The sequence below is a fragment of the Acinonyx jubatus genome, chromosome C1 (genome assembly GCF_027475565.1).
Source record: "Acinonyx jubatus isolate Ajub_Pintada_27869175 chromosome C1, VMU_Ajub_asm_v1.0, whole genome shotgun sequence".
Lineage (NCBI taxonomy): Eukaryota > Metazoa > Chordata > Mammalia > Carnivora > Felidae > Acinonyx > Acinonyx jubatus.
The window spans coordinates 73,277,810-73,304,816 of NC_069381.1; the positions used below are offsets into that span (position 1 = coordinate 73,277,810).

General features: G+C 37.3%; 1 protein-coding gene across 1 annotated transcript in view; it reads left to right on the forward strand.

Annotated features, from left to right (window-relative positions):
• LOC106973306 (60S ribosomal protein L36a-like) overlaps positions 1 to 26,666 on the forward strand; it is a 64,815-nt gene extending 38,149 nt beyond the window's left edge. Inside the window, 2 exon segments of the mRNA XM_053203369.1 lie at positions 26,318 to 26,400; positions 26,403 to 26,666. Of these exon segments, the coding sequence (XP_053059344.1) occupies positions 26,318 to 26,400; positions 26,403 to 26,656 (337 nt within the window). The 3' untranslated portion in view covers positions 26,657 to 26,666.
• The last annotated feature ends 341 nt before the right edge of the window (positions 26,667 to 27,007 follow it).

Below are 27,007 nucleotides of genomic sequence, written 5' to 3' on the forward strand. Positions count from 1 at the left end.
ATTCCAAATTTAAACGTATATTGGAGATGTAAGTGAAAGCTTCTCGGATTGAGGAGGAGTTGGAATAGGTGGATTAACAGAGACAGGCCCAGGGAAAGGAAAGCCAGACAGCTTCCAATGTGGGAGAACAGAGAAGCCTAGCCAGGGAGGGTGGTAACAGTCAAGAGTTGTTTTTAAGTCCCCTGGGTCACTATCTGGCCAGTAACGTTGGTTAAAACAAGCAAATAAGCAAAATGCTTTACAAATACAGGTTAATGATATCTTGGTTCTGTTATTTTCCCTTCCAGAGTGAATGATCTGAATCCTAACTCAAACTCTCCTCTGAAGGGCTCCAATTCTTGGTTTGAAATACCTTCCCCTCCCCCCTTTTTATGAATGTGCAAATGTTATAATGCAAAGGTGAACTGAAAGCTCTTTGTCTTCAGAGACTAAAATATATTGCCCTAATATTAGTTGGTGATATTGCTCTTGCAACAGCTCAACAGCTGTTTTCCTATTAATATATGTGCAGTTTACTTTGTTTAGCCAGGCTTATACCAAAAGATCTAACTGGAAGGGAGAGGAGAGACTGCAGGGAGAGGGGAAGAAGAGAGTTCCCTGGCTCCAAAAATCTTATTTTTAATGTGTGGTCAAATTGTCTTCTTTCCCAGAAATGACATGAATACATTTTTAAGAAAACTTTATCAGCCTTTTGGGGGTAGTATATGGGGATACTTTTTCTTTACAAAAATGATCCTAAAAACTAAACTGCTCTGGACTGAAAGAGTATTGACTGAAAGGGTATTGACTAGATCCCTAGAGTATATTAAAATAGAGACTCATGTCTCATGAGGCATTGACGTTTTCAAATCATAAGGCAGCCTAGTTTAAATCAGATGTTTATTAGAGCCTTATTAGACATAGGTACTATCTTAAATACTTACTGTCCAACTCAGCTTTGGTTCCAATGATGCCAGGCAAGAACAGAGACCCATTCCCACTGGTAGAATAGAACTTCCCTCTTCTATTCTAACACCAGGCATTCACTCCTTTAACAAATATTTATTTCTCTCGAACTGTGAGCCAATCATTTTTCTATGTATTAGTAATATAACAGTAAACCAAAAAAAGGCAAAGTAATAAGTAATATAAAATATGTTACATTCCGAGAAACAGAATAACTCAAGATAAGGGGATAGAGGCACGGAGGGGGTGCTACTTAGAGTGGGCTGTACAGGGGAATCCTCCTCCAGGATGATATGAAATTTGAGTAGAAGTGAAGTGACCTGAATGAAGTAAACAGGCAAGTCCTCTGGCTATTTGGGGGAAAGCCATTTTAGGCAGATCTACCAGTTAAGTTCAAAGGGCCCAAGGGAGGCAGATGCTTGGAGTGCTTGAAGAACAAGAAAGAAGGCATTGTGGCCTGCAAACAGTAATCAAAGAGAAAGAGACAGAAAGTGAGTCAGATAGCAGATGGAGGAACAGGTCAATGTGGGTCAATTTTACTCTAGATGATGTTGAAAATCTTATGAGTGTCTTGAACAGAGAAGTGATGTTATATAACTTATTTTTTAAAGGTAGTTGCAGTTGCTATTTTGAGAATAGATGGTGGAGGCACAAGGGATGTAGCAGGGAAACAATTTAGGAGGCTATGCAGTAAGGGAGAGAAAAGATGATAGCCTGGACCTGAGGGAGGGGAGCACAGTGGATATAAGTGGTGAAAAAGGTCATGTTGTAGATATATTAGAACACAGAACTGATAGACAATTTTTGGTGGATTGGATTAGGGTATGGGGGGGGGGGAAGGTACAAATCTAGCATGAATCCAAGTTTTGATACTGGAGTAATTGAAATTCAGAGTTGTAATTTGGTGAGCTGGAGAAGGCAGGAGGGTGGAACTATGTTTTCTTGCATTAGGTTTGAGAATGCTGATTACAAGTGGAAATGAGGAATAGATGAAATGCAGGAAATGAGAGTTCAGGGGACAAATCAGAACTGAGATGTAAATATGAGAATTTTCAGGGTACAGTATTATGTGGAACACCTGCCTATATAAGCTCACCTAGGGAGTACCTGCAAAATAAAGAGAGGAAGAATTCCAAGAAAGGAGCCCTGAGGCATGCCATCACTTAGAGGTTGGGAGCGTAAAACACAATTGTGCAAAAGAGATTGAGAAATCGCAGTCATGGAGACAGGAGGAGAACCAAGAAAGAAAAGGGTCCTAGAGACCAAGTGGATATATTATTTCTGGGAGGAAGGAGGATTGAGAAGCAGGTAAACAGTAGTGGTGGCTTCAAGAGCAGACAAGAAGAGAAAACTTCCCAGCTTTGGTCATAATTCAGTTACTTGCTCTGGGGTCTGACTGCCTAACAGGGGTGTGACTGAAAGTTACTTAATGTTGGGGGCTCATCCCAGACTTACCCCTGCTCTTATGCTCTTATGTCAGCACATCTTGCTGATGACACCTTCTAGCTTCTAATTATCTCCACCTCAAGAAGAATACCAAGCAACCATTTAAGGATGATTATACAACTTCATTTTATTGGGGCTTCCTCCCTACATCCTCTTTGCTACAACCATGCTATACTCATGGTTGGTGTCTCCATTATCTCATCATTTTTGTAGGGTCCACATGTGCCACTGAACAAAGATCTTTCCATACACTTTGTAGTAACCCTGACAATAAATGTGAGAGTTAGATATTTTTGTTTCTATCTTAATACCTGAGAAAACAGACAGATGGGAAAAGTGCTTGCTTACACATGACAGAGCTCAGACCTCAGTGTATCTAAATCCAGAGTCCATGCTCTTAACCATTCCTCTGCTCCTGATTTAGTGACTACCATGTGCCTGGTTTACTCTCAGGAAAAGAACTTTTATTTCATATACAGAAAAATAAATACTAGGACCTTACCAAAATTCTAAGGAAAAGTATTTGCAAATCTTTCACAAACCCTTACCTCATCTCTCAGAATAATGTCTTACCTAATTCCAAAAGTTTTAAATGCCCTCTTTAGCTGGTAGTACTTTACATGGTAGTACTCATTTACAGGATTTCTCTCCTTAAGGTATGAGAGTTTTGTTGTGTTGTGTGTGTGTGTGTGTGTGTGTGTGTGTGTGTGCGCTATTTTGTTTTATTGGTGGAGGTTGGGCAGGTGAGAAGGTGTATCTATGCTTTTCATTATATAGGTAATGTATATTTCCTTGTTTATATCACTTGTCTGCAGTCAGGCTTTCAATTACTTATGTCTATGGACTTGCTTTTATGCTGAAGTGTATTTATTTTGAAAATATATGAAATGGAGAAGTTGATCTCTATCTATTACATTAGTTCAAGCTGAATCTCTAAGATGTTAGGGTCTACCATTTCTATTCTTATTAGATAATAATATTTATAGAATATTCATGTATATTGTGCTCTATTTGAACTTCACCAATCATTTCTTCCTGTATCACATTTATAAGGCAAATACTCTTACTAGAGTTTTAATCTCATAAGTGTGATTCAAATACTTTACCATTTTTGATGGTAGAAAGTAAAAAAGTGAGATTTGTGCTTCTTTTCAACCAAAGTATCTGGGCTAAACTCAATTTACCTCCTTATACCATGACTATTTTACTTCTCAGCTTAGTGAAAACCAAAATAATATTTCAGTAGCCATGGAAATTGTATCCTGCCATTTCTTTTGGCTAATGCATGGTTGTTGTTCCAGTTGTTGAATTTTTATCTCATCAAAAACTTTCATTAATATTCCAATGGTTTCTTTAGAGACCATCCCTCAAAAACTAACAGGAACATGTTAATAACTTGATGGGGGGTCGAGCTCCACTAAGCTTCTCATCATTTCCAATAGCTCAACAAACATAAATTCAGAGCTGTCTTCTTAGAATTTCCTTTTCAACAAACGCATGTACTTTCAGGAGCTAAATTTTTATTTTAAATTTCAAAATAACAGGACAGCAAACGTCCAGTGCTCTATATGCCTGCTTTAAACGTCACATGCTAATAACCATGGACAGATCCACAAAGACTCAAACCAGCAAAAGCTCTATAAACTAAAAAGGGAAATTCTATGAGCTAAAAGCAAAATTCCACAGCAGAGACAAGCTCTATTAAATAACCTAGGGGTACCTCTTTGGCCTTATTTCTCAACCCTCCTTCTTCTTTTTAAATCTGCCATTTTCATTTTTCCTATCAAAATGACAGAATCTGATTCTCTAGCCATATTCACCTTCTTTCAGTTTCTTACTCCTCTTCGCCTTTCCTATCTCCCTCCCCCAAATCTCCCAGTCTGTGCTACCTGCCCTGATGTCCAGAGAAAGTGCAGACTTTGTCAGATTTCCTAGAACACTGTAATTCTCCTACTGTAATATTTATTATACTTTAGCATCATGGCTTCCTTTATTGAATCTCTTCAATATCAGGCCTTAGGCAACGACGGCAAGGATTCACCATTTTGTCAAAAAATGCCTATCACATATTATGTACTTCATAACTTTGAGTGGAAAAAATGAACACATCATTAGAGAAGGTAGATGAATGAGACATTCTAGTGGTAGTGTGGTTTTTAGGAGATGAGGCTTCCTTGGACCAAGAGTACTACATTCAAATCTCAGCTTGGGAACCACCAGCTTAACTTACTGACCTTGGATAAATTGCTTAATCTATTTGAATTTGAGGTCCTTCTCTATGAAAATTGAGGTAAAAATAGATACTTCCTCAGAGAATTATAGCAAATATGCAATGAAAAATTTCATATAGCACTGTATCCAGCACATAAAAGTATTATATATATATTTCTTGTTGTTACTAAACAATATTATTACTAAATAATAAAATGTGCTTACAGATCTGGCTATGAATTGCATTTGTAGCACCAGTTAGGAGTTTCAGTGGCAAATCCAAAACCAACTAATGGAAAAAGTTTACAGGGTAAAAACAGTGATTGTAAAGTAATGTGTTGAATCTACAGCCACAGACAATTAATGAAGCCTAGGATATGGCAGGACATTGGCTAACCTCTTAAATTCTCTAATAGGCAAAAAGGACAATGAATGTTATCCCTTTGTGCTTATCTCTGAAAATTAAAGAAATATAGATCGTATTACATATGTCATAAACTAAAAGGCAACCATTAGAATTAAAAATAAGAATTTTATCTTCTAAATAAGTATAAGAAAATAAAGACAGATGTTTAAGAAGATCATGGTATAGTGAAACACAGAAAACTTAAGTGAGGTGCACCTGGGTGGCTCAGTCAGTGAAGCGTCCGACTTTGGCTCAGGTCATGATCTTGTGTCAGTTTGAGCCCCTCATCAGACTCTGTGCTGACAGCTCAGAGCCTGGACCCTGCTTCAGATTCTGTCTCTGTCTCTCTCTGACCCTCCCCCATTCATGCTCTATCTTTTTGTGTCTCTTAAAAATGAATATATGTTAAAAAAATTAATAAAAAAATTAAAAAAAAAACAAGTGAAACACAGAAAACTAAGGCAACAGCAGAGCAGGGAAAATAAAAGCAAATAAAAAAACAAAATTCATAAGGCATGGCAAAAGCAAGGCCAAATCTATTAGTTATGAAAATATATAAAATAAATACATTATGCATCCTGTTAAGAAAACAAGGCTTCTCAGATTGATAATAAAAAAAAATTGATATAATCCTCCAGAGACCAAATAACTTTATAAGGATAAAGTGAAAGATTCATTAAAGATAATCAGAAATTCAGTCTTTTACAATTTCAAGTTTTCCATAATAAGTAGATATCACCTCTTTAATTAGGGAAACAAAGGATTAGGTTAATGCATGTTAAGACCTCAAAAGAGTCTCTGGCACAGAGTAAGCTCTACTTAAGGGTTTGTTCAGAGTATGACTTGTTACTATGGCTTTGCCAGTGCTATCCAAATAATATATCAAAACCGGGACACAACAATAGTATCACAATCACACAGCCCCCTTCGCTTTAAGGAGGTCTTTAAGTTGGTCACATATATGGAAGGTCCAAGGTGAAATTTCTTGTAAAATTTCAGTTCTTTGTGGTACAGCCTATTCACCATCCTCATATCCTTCATTTCTAGACTAATGAGTGGCAGATAGTGATACTTTCATTATTTTCACTAAAACAGTAATAATCACATTAAATTGGTCTGCAGTTTACGAAGTGGAGTCCTATTTTCTGAGAGAATAGAAGAGTTAAGCAAAATTTAATTTAAAAGTCTTTGCTTTCTCCCACAGTATAAATTCAGCTATTGTACTCATTGATTTCATTCACTGAATCATTTGCCAGTTGCTTAGCAGGCATTATGACTATATAAAGGTGAATGAAAACACATGGTCCTTGACTTCATAAAGCTTATTGTCAATTAGAAAAGAACAATTATTATGTAACCTGCAAAACAAAACAAAAACAAAAGAAAACAAAACAACAACAACAAAAAGCAGTTCCATGAGAGCACACAAGCATATAACCAAGAAGTCTATCTCCTATTGACAGGGGCAGGCAGGCCAGGGTTTTCACAGAAGAACTTTAAAGGCCAAGGGTTTTTACTAACATATCTTCTCTGCCATGTCCATGATTCAATCCATCTTTCTAATATCCAGAATGCTGATTCACTAGAATAAGGACATTTATATTCAATAGATCCTTTGTTCCAATCTCCCAAATTAGCTCTATAATATATCACTTTATACCTTGTTTTATTAAACCCTACATGTCTTCTGAAAAATACATGTTTTGCATTCATTAGTCAGTAAGAACCCCAGGTAACTGCTGGGGTGGGGAAAAAAAGAAGACATACACCCAAATGGGCTGTTATATACACAGAGTGAAACACTTTCAAACAGGTTTATGTTTGGGAAACTGGTTTATTGTTCCTTGCCCAGCACACTCTGCTTCAGCAATGAGTGGAGGGTTTGGCATTAGGTCAGTTGCTTTGTTGTGTTTTGATAGATTGGGCCATATCTGAAGTTTATTACCTGGACATGAAGGAGAAAAGCCACATAGCAAATTGGCAAATATCCCCCCCACCCCTACCCCTCGACTCTTTTCAATACCCCTAGAACGTTTATAAAACATTTTAAGTTAATCAAACAACACTGGCATGCATTCCCGTTGTAAAAATGAAGACAGTAGACAGGAGATTAAAATCACTTGTGACATCCAGCCCTGTATCCCTGTAGCATGTACCATCAATAGAGACAATCACTGTCATTGATTTGATGTGCTTTCTCCAGGTCCTTTTTCTCTGAATTTACATATACAAATGAGCATTCTAATTTCTGTGGTCTTGTTTTTTATACACAAAAAAATAATATTATTCTGTGGATATTTTTGGAAACTTGTTTTTTCAATAAAGACTACTAAACCTTACAGATTTTACATGAGAATGTCAATAGATCTGCCTCATTTATTTTTATTGTTGTACAGCATACCAAAGTGAGGACTTTATTAATTCTCCTACCAGTGGGCATTTACGTTGTTCCCATTTTTTTCCCATTACAAACAATACTGCAGTGAATGTTCTTGAGAATATGCTAGCAGGTCTTCTACTAGCTCTCATACATGTAAAATTTGCGAACACTTCTGAAATGTTGCTTATCACTTTGTAATTGTACATATTATCATAAATGACATCAAAAAATGTCAAAAATCAGAATGACATGGGTATGGACCAATCAGCAAGGATGTACAAAGGAGCCAGGGCAGATGCCAGGAAGAAGCATTCAGTATGCTGTGCTTGTTCCTTCTACCCAAATGACTACACTAGAAATTGGGTTTTCAGTGCTGCCATTCAAGAAACACTTTTACCCTCTTACGTATTTTCTTGTGATCATATTTGGCTAGTATGCTAGCAGTGGTGCTCATCATGGCCAAAAATTATAAGTCAAAGACTCTGTGTGTGTGTGTGTGTGTGTGTGTGTGTGTGTGTACATGAGCTTGCAATGGTTCATTATAGCTGATATGAAAATAAATACTAATTATTTTTTTTAAGAAATGTTACATTTCCATTTAAGTATGTAAATAAAGTAAAGAAGAGTAAGGAACATAACTTTAAAGGAAGATTTTTAAAGGAGATGATACCCCAAGATAGGTTGGTATCTTTCTCAGGAAATATTAACTATTTTTTTTATTCATTCCAGTCCTAATGTTACATACAAAGTTTGATCAGATATTTCTTAATAATTCACATTTTTAGTTTTTACCTTTTCTAAAATTTTAGAATGCTTCTTGTGTTTCAGGTCACTTCCCCACAAATGCTCCTCTAGCTTTTTAAATTGTAACTATACCTTCTTAAGGAACTAATCCTGTTACTACTCAGCTTTCATTATTTGCTTAAAAATGTCAAAAGTTTCAGTCATCTTCTTCTTAAGGTGCTTCTTTCATCCTTTCCATGACATAGAATCAAAAAAGAAGGGGAAGAAATACATGGGGCATTCCCTTTGCTGAGATTTCAAAAACTGCTTGTGATTACTTCAAAAGAATCTGAAAGAAGTTCTTTTCTGTTTAATTATTAACCAAGAATGAAGCATAACTTTTCCATAGTTTTTCTTTTTGAATAATGGGAAATGGGAATAGCATGGCATGTTGTAGTCTATAAAGCACAGTCTCATCCCCAAATGGAAGCATCTAGCAAAGTAAAACAATACATCTCAGAATATCATTTCCTTTAGCAATACCCTAGCGATGAATCCCTATCCTTATACATGGATCTTCTCTTGCTAACACCTACATACTATTAGAAAAAATTATAATAAATTATGTGAGGATTTGAAAACTGGTTATCTGACGGCAGCCAGGAGAGAGGAGTGTGGGTCAATCCTATCTTCCATGCCCCGATCCCCAATCACTCAGAAATATAATTGTTTTGTACCTCTGTGATCCAAAAGCAAATCAAAGCCATATTTCATTCAAAGTACTCATGGCAGAGGGATCTTGGGAAGCAATTTCCAACCCTATGATTTTAGAATCTATTAAACCTCTTGTTCTTATAATTATCTTCACATTTTCTCCATTACTTTACATAGATACCAGAATAAAGAAGCTGCAATTTTGATTACAGGATTGTTTTAATCTCATTATTTCTACATATCCACTTTTTCTCTTTAATTTCTAATTTGAAACATATTAAAATAATAAAAAAATTTCAATGATTCTAACACTAATTATTTGACAGGTCTAAGATCCTAATCTCTCAAAACATCTTACTTATTTCAATGAAGCACATACAATTCTAAGCATTAAGAAAAAACTTAATTTTAATTTATTCTGTAAATGAAGAACATTTATTTAATTTGATAACACATCTGGCTACTCAAACTGAATGTGAAAGGAAGAAATAGTATGCTGTTGAAAACCTAAAATCAGGGTTGACTACTTTATGCTGTATGGATCAACCCAATGCTTTTGTTCAAAACACATTTATTCTAAAACTATGGGATAGATACGTTCACTGGTCACACATAACTCTGATCCAGGCACTGTATTAAGTTCTTGGATATAAAGATACAGGACTCTGGCTTAAGAAGCCCACAATTAAATAAAATGCTGCATGGGTAGTACTAACAGATATAGGAATTACATGCTAGTGGAACATTATGAGTAGCAATGATTCCTTCCCTTCAAGGAAAACACTGGGAAGGGCTTCATAGGGATGATGGTTTATTAGAATGAGTAGAAATCAGAATGAGCAGATACTGAAATTTATTTTAAATGAACTCCATATTCAGCTATTAAAAACCACATTGAGGACTGTTTTCCTGGATACTGTATCTACTAGCCCCTTCTACTTAAGTAATTTGTAAGCTGAATTTATAGGAGGTTGCCACAATGGGCAAATGTAAACCAAGGAAGTTTCTACTTTCCGCCTCAACTTTTCCATCAACACCTGCTCCCTCTTCAGCAAGAAAAGCTCTCCTTTCAGCTATATTGTATTTACATGATTGTGCTACAAAAAGAAATTGCTTTCTCAATTTATGTTTTGTAAATTTAGACTTTTGTGTATATATGTATGTGTATATTTTAAAAGTTATGCCCACTTGTATAACAGACACTCAGATGCACATACAAACAAAAGTTTAGGCCTTGAAAATAAGAAGAATCTCCAACAAACACTTTTATATTATTAACCCAACTTCGGTCAGAGAATTTGCATATAATGAAAACAATGAGGTCAAGTACAAGTGAAGCACACATTATCCTTCACACTCACTAAGAGAGTGACTCGCTAAGATGGCAGCACTTCACAGTGGGAGCTATTCTGTGAAACTTCAGACTTAGACTTAGCCACTTTTTTTGTTTTCATGAATTCTTCAGCATAGCACATTATTTTATTATTTTTTAATGTGTTTTTATTTTGGGGAGACAGAGTGGGGCAGGGGCAGAGAGGGAGACACAGAAGCCTAAGTGGGCTCCAGGCTCAGAGCTGTCAGCACAGAGTCTGATGCGAGGCTTGAACCCAAGAAGAACGGGATCATCACCTGGGCCAAAGTCGGACACTCAACCGACTGAGCCACCCAGGAGCCCCGACATAGCACATTATTTTAAAAACAAATTCCTAGACCTATGCTAGCCTTTAGAATACACTGTTAAACTCTTAAATCTACCAGTGCTCAATCATATTCATTTGCCATGAAAATCCTTTTCTTAGCATAAGATAGAAGAGTCCAACAGTTCCTTTGGACCTACCACATATAAATTCTCTTTGGGGAAGTAAGGTGTAAGGATAAAGAAAGGAGCAAAGTTCCTTTATTCTTTGACTACTAGATCTTCACATCAAAATAGAGAAGTGGTTGATGGGTGGGGCACCTGGGTGGCTCAGTCGGTTAAGCGTCCAGCTTTAGCTCAGGTCATGATGTCACAGTTCGTGGGTTCCAGCCTTGTGTTGGGCTCTGTGCTGACAGCTCAGAGCCTGAAGCTCACTTCACATTCTGTGTCTACCTCTCTCTCTCTGCCCTTCCCCTGCTTGTGCTCTGTCTCTCTCACTCTCAAAATTAAACATTAAAAAAAAATAAGTGGTCATTGGGTTAAGTATACTCAAAATTTTAGAAAGCTGCTTGTACAGAATGACATATCAGTGCTTTCCTAGTTTATGTCAAAGTGACCCTTCCAAATAGAATTACATTTTTACTATATGCACAGAAATACACACATGTGCATTCATGCATGTGCACACACATACACATATACATACACATGCCCCTTTACCATCCATGCTCCTGATTTGTCAAATGAGAGAGACAACCAAGAAGTGGTGACAAACAAGGAATTTTCTGTACTGAGGAGAAGGAAAATAAGTTTAAGAACTGGCTGCAGAAACTCACGGAGGAGAGAACTTTCTTTAATAGATATAACATTCCCACGTCTTTAGGTTTTGTATAGGGAGATAATTAATTTTATGTGTCCATTTGATGGGCCACAGTGCCCCAGATATTTGGTCAGATGTTATTCTGAATGTTCTTATAAAGGTGTTTTGGACAAGATTAACATTTAAATAAGTAGACTTCAAGTAAAGCAGATGATGTGGGTGGATCTCACCCAATAAGCTGTAAGCCTAAGTAAAACTAAAGTGTGACCTCCTTCAAACAAAAGGAAGGCTTTTAAGAAGAAGTCATCTAATTTTCTTTCATAGCTTGCTGTACACATTGTGACCTATCCACCTTTTAATCACTCCATTATCCCATCTCTCATCCATTGATTCCAAATCCTCAATAAAATCTACTATATACATAGCCCTCAGTAGGTGGTATTTTGGAAAGTAAAGAGATTACATCAGTGTCCAGCAGTGTGATATAGTATGAAAACTAAACAGTGTATACAGGTGATTACATGCAGAGAAGTGATTGGGAGTTTAGAAGCAGCAGCAATTTCTACAGAAAAGATAAGCCCAAGATTCTTCAGGGGTGTTGGAAGATGGAAAAGCTAAGTGTCCCATTACCAGTGGGACAAGGATAAGGTGATCTTTGCAAATTGGGGATTTGTAAAAATCCAAAAGTTTGACCCAGGCATTATAGTTCTCATTATGCCATGTGGGTCACTAAAGCCTACACTTAGAATGTAATAAAGCCTAAACTTAGAATGCAATAGAAAAGAAAAAAGAGAAAGCAGAGAAAAGAGAAAAAAGTTAAAGAAAATAAAAAGGGAAATAATGGAGAAGAGCTATGCTTCAATCCCTATCAGTGCCTTAGACTCACATATTTTGGTAACTTCTCTAAAATCAAAGGCACACCATACTGTAAAAGAATTCAATCTAAAATGGAACTGGAGGATATAAAATGGAAAATCTCATACATGTGCCCTCAGGAAAACAAAACTTAAGGATTGAGACTGATTTCCCATAAACGCTTCATTTGCAGAAAACTCAACTCCAGCCAAGATCTCCCCTAACTCCATTGCTCCACCTCCTCTAGATCCACCTGTGTCCTCTTCTAATCCTTTCCTTTATCTGAACTCTCCGTCTTCTCTATTGCTGAAACATTACCAACTGAACCTATTAAAACTCCCCCTTTTAAAATTAGGTCTTCTGAAGATCCTGATAAATCATCAATTTCCTACATCTCATGGACCAAAGCTGAACTTAGACTATAACACAAGATTTTTCCCAAAGTAACAATGAGGATCCTCACACGTTTCCTCAAGAATTCAATATTTTAATTCAAACTTATCTATTTATCAATTAGTCTATATGCTTGTTGGAGAAGGTCAAGCCCAGCATTGGATGAAATCTGTTAACTGGGAAAGACTTGAAAAATCTTTAGAATTCCAAATAATTCAACCACCACTTCTTTTATATGACAAGCTTGTGCCATAGCCAGAAGGCTGCATCTTGCCATCCCAAGGGCTTTCCCTAAATCAGTAGACTGGAACAAAATTCAGGCATGCACCCAAAAGCCTGCCAAATCTGTTCATGATTACCATAGCAGACTCCACAGTGTTTTTAGAGAAAATTCTGGGCTCCCTATAAATGTTGAATCCAGCACGGTAGGCTTTAAGTCAATCTTTATAAATGGTTTAAACAGAGATAGATCTCTGAGGTGTTAGTCAAGAGAATCTACATAGAATGGGGAACATTGTCCACACCTGATCTGTCAATCTAGCTAATCAGTGTGTCTGCACCATAGATGATGAATCCAAAAGAAAGGCAACTAAAATTTTAAAGATTCAATTTCAACAGATGGAATCTCTTAAGCAAACTCTCCCCACTGGACTCTGTCATAATTGTAAAAAACCTGGCCTTTGGACACTGACTGCTAGAAATAAAAAATATTTTATCTATTTATCACCATAATTAGAGTTTTCCAAGAGCTAAGGATCAGACTCATCCTAATGATGGGGCTCTAAGGAAACACAAGGTCTGTTTCCCATTCTACAGTTAAATAGATTGAGGGAAACTATTCTCCAAATTGGGGGCTAATCCCTTGAAATATTAATTGACACAGGAGCTACTCTACCAGTGGTCAACCCACTACAATTAAACAGTCCCCTCCTCAGAGCAATACATTTATTCAAATATTAGTCATGTCAAATGAACCACAGTGGTTCCTATTTCTAAACCTATACACTTTTGTTTGAGACCTTTGCAAAACAAACACCCATTTCTCAGTGAAGCAGTACCTATTCACTTTCTAGTAAGGATAAGATTTCCTTAAAAAATAAGTACGCTGTCGTTTCTTTCTCCCAAAAGAGAATAACCCTCAGGGTGCCTGGGTGGTTTCAGTCAGTTGAGTGCCTGACTCTTGAATTCGGCTCAGGTCATGATCCCAGGTTTGTGGGATCAAGCCCCACATATGGCCCTGCGCTGAGCATGGAACCTGCTTGGGATTCTTTCTCTCTCCCCTTCTGCCTCTTTCCCTCCTGCGCTCTATTTCTCTAAAATAAGTAATAAAATAAATAAAATATGGAATAACCCTTGAGTTTGAATCCCCTAAATTTAAATCCTTTGAATCTACCCACCAGGAAAATCCCAACTCTTTTTCTTTCACATGTAGTTTACAAACCAGGGAAGATCAAACTTCAGATTTATTCTCATTATTAGATTTAATGTTCCCTACTCTATGGGAAAAACCTCCAAGGACATAGGCAGAATTCATTCTGCACTCACTCCCCCTGGCATTAAGATCCAAATAGATCCCTTAAAACCCTTCCCCAGAATTAATCAATACCATATAGACAAAGAAGCTTTACAGGGCATAAGACCTATCATAGAAGACTATACAACATAGAGTTGTTATCCTCTGCACCAATCCTTGTAACACCCTTATTTTACCTGTAAAAAACACCCTAATGGTTGCAGATGAAGACTGTCCAAGATCTTCAAGCAATAAAAAACATTATTATTCCTCACTATCCTGTTGTTCCTAATTCCCATACAAGCATCTATCCTTACCAAAAGTAAATTTTTCATTGTGATTGATTTATGCAGTGCATTCAGTTGATAAGACTGAAGTTAATATTGATACACATTTTTGCTTTTACCTGGGAAAGACAACAATATACATGGACAGCAATGGCCCAGGGTTTTACTGAAAGTTCTCACAAATTTTAAAACCTAGATGATATAAAAATTTCTGGAGGCTCCATCTCACTACAATATGGAGATGACTTTCCTCTCTGTTCACTGTCCAAAGCCTCCTCACAAGAAAATAGTATTTACCTGTTAAACTCTTAGCCCATAAGGGATACAAGATCTCAAAAGAAAAGTTGCAATTTGTTCAAACTGAAACTGCATATTTAGTGCATTTAATCTCAAAACAAGGGTTATACCTAGATCCCAACAAGCTTCATGGCATCTTAAGATTTCCTAACCCTAAAACAAAATGTCAATTACAGGCTTTTCTTGGGCTGAGTTATTGTCACAACTGAATTCCAGTTTTCTCCTTAATGGCACAACCCTTTTATGTCTTATTAAAAAACCACTAAACCTAATCTTATTATCTGGGAAAACCAAGATAACTTGACATTTAAAACCCTGAAGGGAAGCTTAATAAATTCACATACTCTTACACATCCAAACTATCAGCTAACTCTTTTCCTTTTTGTATATGAAAAAGGGGGAAATTTCTTTAAAGTATTTACCCCAAAACATGGGGTCTACCACCAATCTCTAGGTTATGACAGCCAACAATTATATCCCATGGACTGAGGTCATATTCCATGCCTTAAGGTTATCCCTGCTACTGCCTTTCTGGTAAAGATCACTGAAGAAATAGTTATGAGATCCTCTTTGACCATCTTTGTAACTCAAGGTGTTGTTGCTCTCTTGAACTCACAACATAACTAACACCTTTCAGGAAGCCATCTTACTTCTTATGAAATTCTCTTGCTAACTGCTCCTCAGATCACTCTTATTTATTGTAACAAACTCAAACCTGCTCCCTTTCTCACTTCTTCCATGGATGAAATCTCCATGACTGTTTGACTTTGATGAATCACATATTAACCCCTCATGATGACTTTTGCCTACTTCAGCCCAATAAGCTAAATTACATGCTCTTATTCAAGCATGTATTCTTGATTAAAGCTAAAGCCACTAACATCCATACTAATAGTCAATATGCCTTTGAAATAACCCATGATTTTGGATTTTATGGAAGCAACAAGGTTTTCCTACTTGCAGCAGAAACAGAATTTAAGATGGTTCTTATGTCCAAAGTTTATTAGATGCTATACTCACATCAGCGGCTCTTAAAGCTTATTAAAGTCCCTAAGCATTCTAAGTCTGTCTGTTGAAGCCAAAGGAAACCACTCACTGATGCCTCCACAAAAAATGCTGTTCCTATGGGATCCATAGACCACACTTCTGTCATGGTCCAGAAAACTACTTCCCCTAGTGATGACCTAAGAAAATTACCCAGGCAAATACAAACAATTGGTTTCTGAAAGAGAAAAAGATAATTTGAGAGCTAAAAGCTGTTGGTATCATGAAGAAATGAAACTTTGGTTCTGACCCAATAATAAACTGGTACTGTCAGGAAATCTAAAATTTCCATTATTAACTACCATTCATAGATGAAATCACTGGTCAAGTGATAAAATAATAATGTTCATGAATCAACATTGGTGGAAAACATCTGCAAGGCCACGAAAAGCACTTACCTTGGTCATTTCACCATACTAAATTTAACCCAGGGAAGACTATCCATACTGCCTCTGAGGCATTTTAGTTTACCCGGTGGAGCATTTGAGGTTTGGCAAATGAATTTCACACAATTGCCTCCATCTCATGGATATAAATATGTTCTAAGTAATGGTATGCATGTTTTCACATTGGACTGAAGTTTTCCTGTATAGATAAGGAACTACCTTCTCTGTAGCTAAAATCCTACTAGAAAATATTCCCCCCTACCCCCACCCCCACCTTAAACTTCATAGTGAACAGGGAACTCACTTTACTGGTCAGATACCTAGACCTGTGGTGTCTGACCAGTTTTGTGGCACTTTTATTGTGCTTATTATCTTCAGGGATTGTCTAACATACAAATGGAATTATTAAGACTCAGCTAAATTAGGTGAAACCCTTCAAGTACCCTGGCCAAAAACATTACTGTCAGTTCTTCTAAATCTTAGATCTACTCCCTTCGGAATTCATAAACTTTCACCTTTTGAAATAATTACACAATGACTGATACACTTAGCCCCATTTTTTTTTGACCCACAACTAATAAAGAGGGATATACTTCAATTTTGCAAAAGCCTGTTCAAATCCATAGAAAATAGTCACCATCTGGTAGAACAATCTTTATACAGAGCACTCCCTGGAAACAGAGGCATCAAACATCACACCTTATAGCCCAGAGATTTCTTCTCATGGAAAAGACATCTCCAGTGACTCTTTTCAACATCACTGGAAAGGCCTTTACTAGGTGCTATTAACTAACCCTTGGGAAGACAAATTTAAAGGAATAAACTCCTAGATTCATGCATCACATCTAAAGAAAGCCCCCAAACCTGAGTGAACCTATATACCAACTGGTGACCTGAAACTGAAAATTTCTAGGCCAAATTTCATGGCATCTGAAGTAGACAGCTTACTCAAAATACCTGGGCCAAGCCTATATAACTTTCCTGTTTGGTTGGTTTTTTAAATTACTCTGTGTTTAGTTAAATTAGGTCATTCAGGCCTTCAACTGTTCTTTTTCTAGTTTTACCATTGTTCTTCACTTTAGTTTCAACACATCCTTTTATCCCCACCTTACAAAAACTTTGATTCTGCTAAACATACTGTCAGATTTGTGCCAGAGCAAATATTACTCATGATAAACTTGAATTGGTGGCCTGGTCACTATCTTGAGAAGGATGGCAAAATTTATCTGATAAACATGTAGGATTTTCCTTTGGTAACTTTGGAGCCACACATTTCCTTCCTTCCTTCTGGAAAAAGGCACCAAATATTATGGCTTTCCATTTTTGGATAAATGGCTATCCCTCAGTCAGTTCTGGAATATTACCCCAAATTTTTCTTTGTTTCAAAATCGATGATGGGAATGTCAAAACTCTAGGATATCTCCCACTTAATATTTGTAACGATACTATTTTGTATGACCCAGATGAATATGAATTCACATCCCATTGAAATACAGAAGACTATATCAACTCATCCATTAATGTATCTCTACAATGGAACAATGAAAGCCATAACAAGACCAGGAAATGAAAAGCTTATGTGCTCCCACTCAATGGTACTCCATTAGGAATTGACCAAAAATATGGTAAATGATGGAGAAACTTAACTTGCTTTTTCTCCAGAGATTTTCCAAGCTTCCGCCAAAATCCTACTTATACTAGACCAGCTCACTTGTTACTTTAGATCTATAAGTGTTTCCACTTAGAAATTTAAGGCATCACATAACCATCTCCACAATGTTAGTGAAACTGATTATCATGTGCTCTGTATAAAAGCCTGTATTCCCAATTACGAGATCTCCTCTTTCATTCCAGGGAAAAGAATCTGAGCAAAGAGACCCAACTATGTGTTACCCTTGGAAGACATTAGGTATTTCTTTTTGAGGAGAAAATATATATATATATTATGCTTCCTCTTAATAGGAAGGAATGTTGTGGGATCATTGTCCTCACCCTTGACACAAAAATTAGAAAAATGTTTCATTCTGCTGCTTTTATAGCTTATTTGGAGTCTGTCCTATCAACTTAAAAGGATGCTTTGGAACTGGGAATGTTATAATTTGGGTGGCTGCCTACATATAACCCTGCAGTAGACAGAAAGGGTTTGGGGCATACTTTTGACAGAGCTTTTTTCCCTTGGATTGGAATAGCAAACCTTGAAAAAGCAATTCACAATATTTCTATAGTCATGTCTACCACTTTCAATACTTCTGTCCAAGCTTCTGAATATCAACAAACCCAAATAGACAGCCTTGCAGAAGTAACCCTACAAAACCACAGAGCCCTAAACCTCCTCACTGCTCCACAAGGGGAAGCTGTACCTTACTTGGGGAAGAATGCTGCTTTTATGTCAATAAGTCAGGGAAAGTAACATAAGAATTAAAAATAATGAAGGACAACATCAAGATGCTAGCAGAAGGTGGCCAAACTCCCAGAACTTAGGACACTGTTGATCTATTTAACATAGGCAAGTGGGGAAACTGGTTGAGAGGTGTATTTCAATCAGTAGGTGTCATTGAGCTTCTGGCCCTCAGTTAACCTTTTTAACTAAATTTCTAGTGTTTTGCATTAGTAAACAAATGCCTTCTTCCTGAGTGTATGTACAAATAAAATTATTGTCCTGCCAAGGGCTTTTCCTGGAACTCAACTGATCATGGAAACTAAATGGTCCATCTTAGAGGGACATAGATGAGATTCTTCATTTTCAACCCTCGTGTTGCCCAAATGAGGTCAGTGAAATTCCCTATCATTTCCTTCCCCTCCTGGGACAAGACTCTTGAGGATGGCCTTCCTCAGCTTCATGGAAAAAGACACCTGATGGTCCTCCTCAGCTTCATAGAACATACAAAAAAATCCACATGTAAAGAATTATACCTTTGACAAAATAATAATGAACAACATCTGAATACCATAATTGATCAGCAATGCTTTGTGCGAAGGATCTTCAGAGAAGGGAGAAAACATGAAAGGATTTCAATGTAAAATGGAACCAGAGGATATAAAATGTAAAATCTCACATATGTCCCCTCAGGAAAACAAAATTTAAGGACTGGGAAACTGATTTCCTATAAATGCCTGTTTATAGAAAACTGATAGTATTGGAATTTTCTTAAATAATATGGAGACGGTCAAGGAGTTGCTTCATATCAACCCAGGAAATTTTTGCTTATGGTTTTTAGAGACATGAACAAGAAATGATCCAGATTGGGCTGATCTCACAAAGTAAGCTAAATTGATCTTTGTTTGTATGACTGGGCTGGTTTTGTCTGCTTGCGGAATTTTCAAAGCTGGCCACAATTTTTTTTTCTTTTAACAGACCTAACTAAACTCTCCCCTCTTTACATTCCTTTTTATATTCCCATAAATATAGCCTGCCCCAGACCTTAACAGACTCATCTGTAGCTTGATACAGTTTTCATGGCCTGAATTGCAATTCCCCTGCTATTCCTGAATAAGCTCATAATTTTGACAATTTTGAACTTGCCTTAGTTTACCTCTTTATTTAGGCTGCCAACATCATCCGACATTATTTTTAAGATCCATCCCTATCTGACTCCAAAATGTCTTTTCAGCCACATCTCCCACTAAGTCTATGTGTTATAACTCAGACCACTGGCTGGTGACCACTGGATGAGCAGAGACGGGACCCAATTTGAACTGGGAAGGCCCTCACTTCTTAGGGAAGGAGTAAAGCATGGAAAAGAGCTTTGGCAGAGGGCTTGTGGCTCCAAAGATGTTGGCTAGTCAAGTCAGGCATCTATCTTCTCTCTCCTCAGTTTGGTCTTGGTTGAAAAGGGGGTAAGTTGAGTGCAGAAATCTTCCTTCTATCCAACTAAGAGGATCTTAATATAATCTTGAGGATAAAATCCAAAGATGTGTGTTATTACACGTTTTAATTATGCTCTGCCTTTCACTGAATTGAAAAACCAAGAAAGTTCCTTCTGTGTTCTCTGTGGTTCCTCTTCATTGGCACATTGAAGACTTATATCTACTGGCCTGGAGAAGAGATTGTTATAGGTTTAAAAGGAAATTAGTAGAGGGGAGATACATTTGTCACACTGAAGAAACTCATCCTGCTCCTACCATAATGGAGAATTGCAATGATTTAGTCACTGGGATGAAACTTCCCTTTATTAGTTAGGAAAAGTTTAATGAGCAAAAGAAAGAAACAATGCAGTTTGGTCCCTGACCAGACTTAGAGCTTTTCTCTCACCACTCTTTCTTTTTTCACTAGGCTACAGACACATGAGATTTCAATGCACCAAGCTTGTTCTCACCTCAGGTCTTTACACCTTGCTTATCTACCTCCTTGAAATGCTTGGATCTTAACACAGTTATTCCTTTTCAATATTTAGTCTCTGCTCTATTGTCCCCATCCCTAAAGGCTTTTCCTGACTGCTCCAAAAATAGTATCCAATATACCCCAAAACATACCCAATCACTTTCTATTCTCTACCTAGCACTTGTCATTTTATGACATCCATCCATTTCTTTCTCTTTCTTTTCTTCCTTTCTTTTCCTTTTCTTTCTTTTTCTTTCTTTTTCTTTCTTTCTCTTTCTTTCTTTCTTTCTTTCTTATCATCTATTTATCTATCTAATCATCTAATAATCATCTTTTTTTTAATCTTTATAAAATATCCCCAATAGGATCTAAATTCCATAAAAGCAAGTGCTTTTTCTGCCAGTTCCCTGCTCTATCACTAGCATGTAGAACAGTGTATCCTACACATAGTAGGTGGTCATGGATGAAAACTAGTACTTAAAGGGATTTTGGGGAGAGTGTTCATCTACTATCCTTCGTTTCAATATGTGCATTAACAACAAATGATTCTTATCTATTCCTCAAAATGAGACCAGTGAGACCTCTAGCTAAGATATTTTTGTTCACTAATAAGATTCTGCCTAGAATGTAATAAATTTATATATAATTTTTTAAAAATTGCAACCATTCAGGCTTTTTCACTAAATGTGATCAACCCTTCCCCAAATTAATACATTATTAAGATTTTAGTCACATAATGATTTACCAAATATCTCAAAATGCTTTTTCCTTCATTAAATAAAATCTAAAGGAAATGACTAATTAGTCAATTTGAATGATTTCCAAATAACACCACCAGCCTGTGTTTGTCTATACTACCAAGGTGAATTATTCATTAGCATTTATGAGAAGTGCCTGAAGAACACTAGCAGTGGGAGTAAAACAACCTGGAATGGTTTTTAAATGACCTTCCAAGCAACTTGGATTAACACTGGCATTATTCTCCCTGTACAAATCGAGTTAAAATTTTCCATGTGTCAGGTCTCAGAAGAAGGCAGTGAAGGAGTACTGTCTTAGAGAGGAAATGACCTTCTGCACCTCCTACAATTAGATTTTGCTTCTTTCTCTGTCTGTAGTGTCCGTGCGTCTCTGTGTGTCTGTGGGAAGAGAGAGGAGGACAGAGAAGTACAGACAGAAGCAGAGAAGAGAAAGGAGAGTCAGAGAAAGATGAGAGGAAGGGGGAAGAAGACTGGGATGAGAGACAAAGAAATAGGAACAAACAAAAGGAGAGATGGGGCATGATGGAAAAAAAGGAAAAAAATCCATGAAATACAAGAAATAAAATGGATCCAGCAGGGAGGGGGAGGAAGGGAGGAAACCGGCGATAGAAAGGACAGATTCAGAGGCAGGCTTTCCCTTGAGTTGGCACACCAGGTTTCCAGGCTCCCAGGAGTTTTCCCAGGTGTGCAGGGTCACCTGACTTAATACTGATTAAAAGTGTAAATTGCAACAGAAAAAGAGAAAAAGGAATTGTCTTGTTGCTTCTTTCCTGTGAGGTCACACTCCCTGGTTGTAGCTGAGCCTGCTGCTAGGCACACCCCTCTTGTTTAATAAAATTGTATTAACTTTATCCCTGCCCTTGATTTGTGGCTTTCTCACGTTGTGAGGAATAAATAATAAATGATTGTAAAACACTTGTACATATGAAATGCCGCATAAATGCTTAATAATAATCAGCTTAGGCCAGGAAGCCAGGGGCGTTGAATAGAAATCATTGCACGCAGCCATTCTTGTTTATGTGGCTAAAATTGTCCTGTGTGCTGTCTCCACGTAAAATCATCCTGCAGATTTAATTTTCACCCATTCAAGAATCCACTTCTCTGCAAACTCAACAACCTTTGTTCCCCCATGCCTACAGTAATGTCATTTACAATTGTACAATATAACTGCAACAACCCATCTTTGCCTGTTCATTTCAGCCTGGTTTTTGTGGCACCCCCTCTCTCCTTGTTAGCCCTTCCAAATCCCCACAAGTGCTGTTTTGAGTCATCATTTCTTATCCCTTGGAGATGCCTGTTCCACTCTGGCCATTTTGGAAAAATATCTGTTTCTCAGACCTGGATTTCATTGCACTTGCTTTTGGGGAATCCAATGTAGTCAAGTTGGTGGTTCTTTGCTACTCTTCACACATGCATTCATTTAATCATTTGCTCACTCAGCACTTACTGATGGAGTGTTGTGCTCAGCACTGGGGATACAGTGGAAACCAAGACAGAGAGAGTGTGCATTGTGTAAGGAAATCAAGCTGGGTAATTCTGGCATAGTTTGGAAGATGCTACGATCAGAGTAATCACGCGGTAAAGGGAAGTCAGCGTGAAGGCAGCATGAAGTAGGAAATTCTGGTAGGGTCTGAGATTATTTCTTTTCTTTTCTTTTCTTTTCAAATGTCTTCAAAAGCCTTTCTGTTTTCTATTTAACATGTGGAAACTCCCTTGGTTTGACCTGGTTGTGGATAGGAAGGAGTGGTTCAGATCCAGGGAAAAAGCCCAGATCGGCCTCTCCTAGTCATTTGGAAGGAGAAAGGGCATTCTCCATCATCTCTGTTTGTTTCAGCCTCTTTTCTTTCTTATTTTTTAAGTTTACTTATTTAGAGAGAGAGAGAGAGGGTGCGCAAGCATGAAATGGGAAGGGGCAGAGAGAGAGGGAGAGACAGAGAATCCCAAGCAGGCTCCATACCGTCAGCACAGAGCCCAAAGCAGGGCTCAAACCCATGTATCATGAGATCATAACCTGAGCCAAAACCAAGAGTTGGATGCTTAACTAACTGAGCCATGCAGGAACCCACACCCCTGCTTCAATTTCTGATAGGTGGGACCCAACTTCTGGGAGTTGCCAAGAATGATCCTTTGCTGATATAACCATCTATTTTCAACCTGGAGTCTGTATTTTCAAAAGAAGATAATGTCTGAATTTGTATTAGTACATTTAATGACCAAAAAAAGTACATGCTTACTACAGAAAATAAAATGAAAATAAAGATAAGCAAAAATAAATTAACTGCAATCAGAGCACTCATTGGGAGCCATTTTTATCATTTAGTGCATATCCTACCAGACTTCCTCCATGTTTATATTACATAAAAATGTGCCTTAAGGTACATATTCCTCAATTCCAAAGTATTACATTTCTCTTCAATGCGTATTATACTATACTCCGTATACATTCATATTGGTTTATTGCCTTTTTTACACAAAATATCAAAAACATAGTTCCATATCAAAATGTATTTAATCGTGATTTCTAATGACTCCTTCATATTCCATTATGCATGTTTATTTTAAAGTTTGAGATATATGCATTGGTGCAGTTGGAATTACTGGGTAGACGTATGCCTGTATTAAAGTTTTTGTTACCTCGCCAGAACGCACTCCACAGAGACTGAACTGGTTCATGCTCTTATCTCCCGTATATCAGACCCCTGTCCACGCCACTTATCCTGCCTTATCCCCCCATACACCCCTTTGCCAAAATGAAGTACTCTCAAGGAAGATATGTTTGAAACTCCACAATTTTAATTTTTCCTCTACTTTCCCATCCGTTCCCTTGTGGCATGAGAATTAGTGGGCCTTGGGTTTTCAAACAGGTGGAGAAGGCTGCAGGGTGTATAATTGCTTTTGGTGAAACCATCAACGTCCACGTTTAGTTCTTCCTGCTCCACTTCCTCCAATTCAATTAGGCTGTTCTTACCAGGGGGAGAGTTTTCAAAGCATCAGATGAAGTGTTACCTCATGATTAATAATTCATGACAAGAAATGAAGATTGGGAAAGGTAATAATGCCCTCCAAGCTGTTTTTCTCCACCACTCCCTTGTTCTCATTCACATAAAATGCTGTGTCTCAATCGTTAAAGCAAACATACAAAGTTTCACTGCCCCATAAACCAAAGATCCAAAGCAGGAATTCATAAGCTTTTTGAAGTCCTAAGCCCCTTCGAGGATCTTGTGAAAGCTACAGACTCTCCTAAAGGAAAAAAAACAAAAATGAGCATGATAGCATGCACAGATATTGTGCTTCTAATTCCCCTGGGTCAGGCACCACTGGAAGATCATCCAAGGACTCCCTAGGTTATAATCTCTGGACAAACAAAAAGATTTAAAAAATGAAGAACCAGGACGAGCCCAAAAGGAATCAAAGTAGAACAGGAAGTTTCATATGCATTGCCTCGACTTTCTGTGCCCACATTTGCAATGCAACGAAGAAATTCCTTCAAGCGTGATTTATTCAGTTTTTAGGTATTTTGTCAGGGGACCAGTGAGTTAGCAGACAATTAGTAGAGTGGATTTTGGCAAGTGCGTAGATTATAGGGCGAATCAAATAGGGGTGAGGGTGAGGGCATGGTTAATGTTGAGATCTATTTGCAAGACTACTATAGAGTCTGCAGATTTTTTTCTCGCCAAGTGCTATCAGCCATAAAATGTCCAAGGCAGTGGGTCACACCCACTGCTTCATGCTCTGCTACTTGGCATTCCTCTAAGTTCTTCCTCAATTGTCATATCTCCACAGGCCATAACAAGGGACAACAGTCAGCAGCAATTCAATTTCGACCTCCATCTGCTGGCAATAACAACATAAGGGGGAAATTAATGTACACTCACACACTTGTCATTATAATAGCCCAAATTTGTTTTTATAGCACGACTTTCTTCCAAGGAAGTCAAAAAACAATTTGTATTCGAATTCCCAAATAGCAGCTCACCTGGTAGGTAGATAGCTAAAATAATCATCCCCATTTTTGAAGGCACAGAGAAGCTAAAAATTTGTCAAAGGCCACCTACACTTCCATGTTGAGGTATGCTTATCAGAAAAGCTCTCTGGAAGCCATTTTGGTGTACCTTAAAATCTGATATCTGATGTGCAAGCCAGAGAGATTACACAAACATACAGCAAAATATTTGTGTTCTACTAGCTAACATAGTATTTCTTCACCAAATTTTCTCCCTCTAATTTGTTCTCATTCCCTAAACCTAAGACCTATAATTTTCTATTTACCAATTCTGTGATTTTGAAAAGTTACTTAAGCTCCCTCTTCTTCCACTTTTCCCTCTGTGAAATGGAAATAATAGAAGGCAACTCATAGATTTGTTATGAGAATTACATGAAGAAAGAAGATTCCTCAATATATACAGGGCATCCATAAAATCTGGAAATATAAATACCATAATTTTATATTTTTTACAGATTGATGAAAGCTGAATGTGTTGAGCTGATACTGCTAAGCTGATGAAGGGCTGATCCTGACAATAAATAGCAGAGCCTTTTAATGCATATTTCTTTGAAAGAGCTGCCATTTCTCATAGCACACTTAGAAAGGTGGTTTAAACATTCAAAGATATAGTCAGTCTGTTGTACAAACTCTTTTGTCGACTCTGATCCATTTCCAAGAAGGTGAAGGAAGCAGTCATAGCCAAGGTCGTAGCCAGTACAAACTGGCCAACTTGCCAAACACCCAAGGGATAGGAGGTGCCTTGCAGAACCGTTCAAAAGATTTCCAAAGTACCTGCCCTTTAACCATACAAGTTGTAAGTTCTTCAGAGCTTATCTGAGGGTGATACCCAGCATGATGAGAGACAATATGCTGAGTATATCAGAAAGCCCACTGAACAAATCATATATTGTAGTATCAATAGCTACTTATTATACCCATATGTCTGTGTTTCCAAGTTTTTGGTCACCTATAGTAAGTGATTATTAAATGTTTATTATTACTATTTATGGTCTAAGAGGAAAAACTTTTTAAAGATATTTCACAATCCACTATGTTATCATTTTTTATATAATCACATTTTGGCACCAGAAGTAAGGGTAGAGGAATCACTAGCTAGAACTAATGATTCTCTTCCATTTGTGGTTCCCTAGTGCTCTCTTTTGTTATTAGCTTACCAACATGCCTCAATTTTTTAAGAAAATACAAGCAGTCTTTCCGCGTCGATAGTGCTTTCACAACCACGGCGAATGTTCCTAAAACCCGCCAAACTTTCTGCAAGAAGTTACCCAGTAAAAGAAAGGCAAAGATTCTCTTTATGCCCAGGGAAAGCGGTGTTATGACAGGAAGCAGAGTGGCTATGGTAGGCAAACTAAGCCGAATTTCCGGAGAAAGGCTAAAACTATAAAGAAGATTGTGTTGAAGGTTGAATGTGTTGAGCCCAACTGCAGATCTAAGAGAATGCTGGCTATTAAGGGATGCAAACATTTTGAACTGGGAGGAGATAAGAAGAGAAAGAGCCAAGTGATCCAGTTCTAAGCCTCATATTTTGTTACATTATGAAGACAATATAATCTTGCAGTTATGTTCACTTCAGAAAAGAAAAGAAAAGAAAAGAAAAGAAAAGAAAAGAAAAGAAAAGGAAAGGAAAGGAAAGAAAAAAGAAAATACAAGCAGTGAAATTAGCCTGCATGTATTTCCTGGCCATTCTTCCATAAAATTTACATATTCTTTTCTCTACTTCCTATGTCAGAGTCCTTCTCATAAAGAGATATTAGTACTAAAGCTGAGTTTGATTCATGAAAATATTGTATTCAGAAACCAAAAATAGTTATACAAAAAAGAACAATATCTTTGTATACACACTATAATAACATTTATAGTTATATT